This window comes from Nelumbo lutea, chromosome 2 (genome assembly GCF_056320005.1).
Source record: "Nelumbo lutea isolate HS-2025 chromosome 2, American lotus-T2T, whole genome shotgun sequence".
NCBI classification, from domain to species: domain Eukaryota; kingdom Viridiplantae; phylum Streptophyta; class Magnoliopsida; order Proteales; family Nelumbonaceae; genus Nelumbo; species Nelumbo lutea.
In genome coordinates, this window is record NC_142685.1 from 45,463,417 (window position 1) to 45,465,838 (window position 2,422).

General features: G+C 40.3%; 1 protein-coding gene across 1 annotated transcript; it reads left to right on the forward strand.

Moving 5' to 3' along the window:
- The first annotated feature begins 954 nt into the window (after positions 1-954).
- On the forward strand, positions 955-1,985 carry LOC148870316 (uncharacterized). Its single transcript, XM_088969963.1, has one exon. It carries the CDS (start codon positions 1,038-1,040, stop codon positions 1,983-1,985), a length of 948 nt encoding a protein of 315 aa, XP_088826089.1. The 5' UTR covers positions 955-1,037.
- Positions 1,986-2,422: the final 437 nt, after the last annotated feature.

The window sequence follows — 2,422 nt, forward strand, 5'->3', positions numbered from 1 at the left end:
TCAGTTATCCGAGCTTGTGTCCATGCGTCCCTCCATTATTAGATTGGGCCAAATCACCCTACATCAAGTATATTTTATTTTATTTTTAATAATTTATTAATTCTTAAAAAAAAATAAATCGGATCAAATCAAATCCGAAAATCCGATTTATCAATAAGATTCGAATTCAAATCAAATCCTATCACATCCGATTGGATACATCAATAATATTGAATTAGATCCGAATATCCCTAATTCGAATACGATATTATCCGTTTGCATCCCTACTTCCCACATTGAATCATAATAGTATAATGCAACCAGCACTTTTCCATTCCTTCCATGTAATCGAGTCACAATATCAAGTCACCAACCCATTGAAAAATGCCCTAAAATGCAAAAACATAATTGAGGGATAAATACTTATGCGGCAAAGCTCTGATTCTCTCATTCTAGTGTTCCTTTTGCTGTCATGATTAACCTATCATGTCAATTATCGTTGGAGTATATGTGGCATTAATACGTTAATGCATTTATTATAAAATAATGTGCAAGAAATTAAACAAAAAAAAAATTGAACGGAATTGAAACAAAAAAATATTAAAAAGAAAACAATAATACTGCAACATATGAAATATATGAGTAATAAGTATGAACGAAATTAATAAGCTTAATGCATAACTACTATACTTATTCCACCATGCAATTGAATACAAACATGGAGAAGAAAAAATGTGAATTAAATTAAATTAGGAAAAAATAATAGCCACCTAAAAATAAAGGTGACCTAAACTGATCATCATAAATTGCCATTTCAAATTTGTACAGTTTTGGTAGATGATACATGTATGTTCCAGCAAGCGCCACCACCCTCTACCCAAGACAGTCGATCCAGTTGTTCAAATCGTCGTCAATTTCGCACTAGTTACCTAAACAACCCATATCCCTTCCCGTGTCTGGTCGTATCCCCGATTGCATCCAAGGTGTTTACATCTATAACGGCGCCAATCCTTTTGTTCAGGCTAGTTGCCAGCCACCATTTCTTCGATGGAGACAGTATGGTTCACATTGTTCGCAACGAAGATGGCTCAACAAGCTATGCTTGCCGCTTCACTGAAACCCAGCGTTTGGTTCAGGAAAGAGCCCTTGGCCACCCTTTCTTCCCCAAAGCTATTGTTGAACTTCCTTGTCTCCTTTTCTACACCAGAGGATTCTTTGGACTTGTCGATCATACTCATGGCACTGGAGTCGCCAACGCTGGCCTAGTCTACTTCAACGGCCACCTTCTTGCCATGTTCGAGGATGACTTGCCTTACCATGTGTGTGTGACTGCCTCTGGCGACCTTGAGATTATTGCCCATTACAACTTCAATGCCCAGCTTTGCTCTGCAATGATTGCTCACCCAAAACTAAACCCAGTTTCAGGGAAGCTATTCACTCTCAGCTATGATGTTAGCTTCTCCCCTGATGGTCAGACTCTCTCTCATCTTCTTCTTCTTCCCTTCCCCTGTTTTGTTATAGTGGTAGTTCCTCTCCCTCCTTCTCGCTCTCTCTCTTTCTCTCTCCCCGCCACTCTTTCTCTCTTTTTTTTTCTTCTTCCCTTCCTCCATTTCACCATTGCACTCTCTCTCTCTCCCCGCCACTCTTTCTCTCTTTTTTTTTTCTTCTTCCCTTCCTCCATTTCACCATTGCAGTCTCTCTCTCTCTCTCTCTTCTTCTTCTTCCCTTCCCTTGTTTCGTTGCAGTTCCTCCCCCTCTCTCCCCGCCACTCTTTCTCTTCTATTTTTTTTTCTTCCCTTCCCTTGTTCCGCCACCACCACTGTAACGATTCCTCTCCCACATACACTCTCTCTTCCTCTTCTTCTTCTTCTTCCTCGGATCCTCCCAAGATATTCTCGATCTCAGTTAGTCAGGGTACCCCCGCCACTGCAACCGTTCCTCTCTCCCACTCTCCCTCCCTCTCTCTCCCATGCTCTCTCACTTCTTCTTCTTCTTCTTCTTCTTGAGTCGGTCAGGGTACCACCACCAGCGCCACTCCTCTCTCCCACTCTCCCTCCCTCTCGCTCCCACACTCTCTCTTCTTCTTATTCTGCTTGATCAACTCTATCTCAATCAGTCTCTCTCCCATCTTAAGGGGTGTTCTATAGTGTGGACAAAAACCATGTGGTAGAGACCAATCCACACCACACCACATTCTCCAGTTGTTCTGAACTATGGACAGACTGTGTGGATTAGACCAATCCATACTCACAATGGCGTTCTATAGGCATGGTGTGGATTGATCCACATCACACTTTTTGATTCCATGTATCTCACATACAATTTATGAAGTAAACTATACAACCGATCATAAATGTCTAATTTTTATAATTTATATGATACATATAAATTGAAAAAAAAGCTTTGATCATTGAATATTAACTAAAAATATTAATTTCAATAA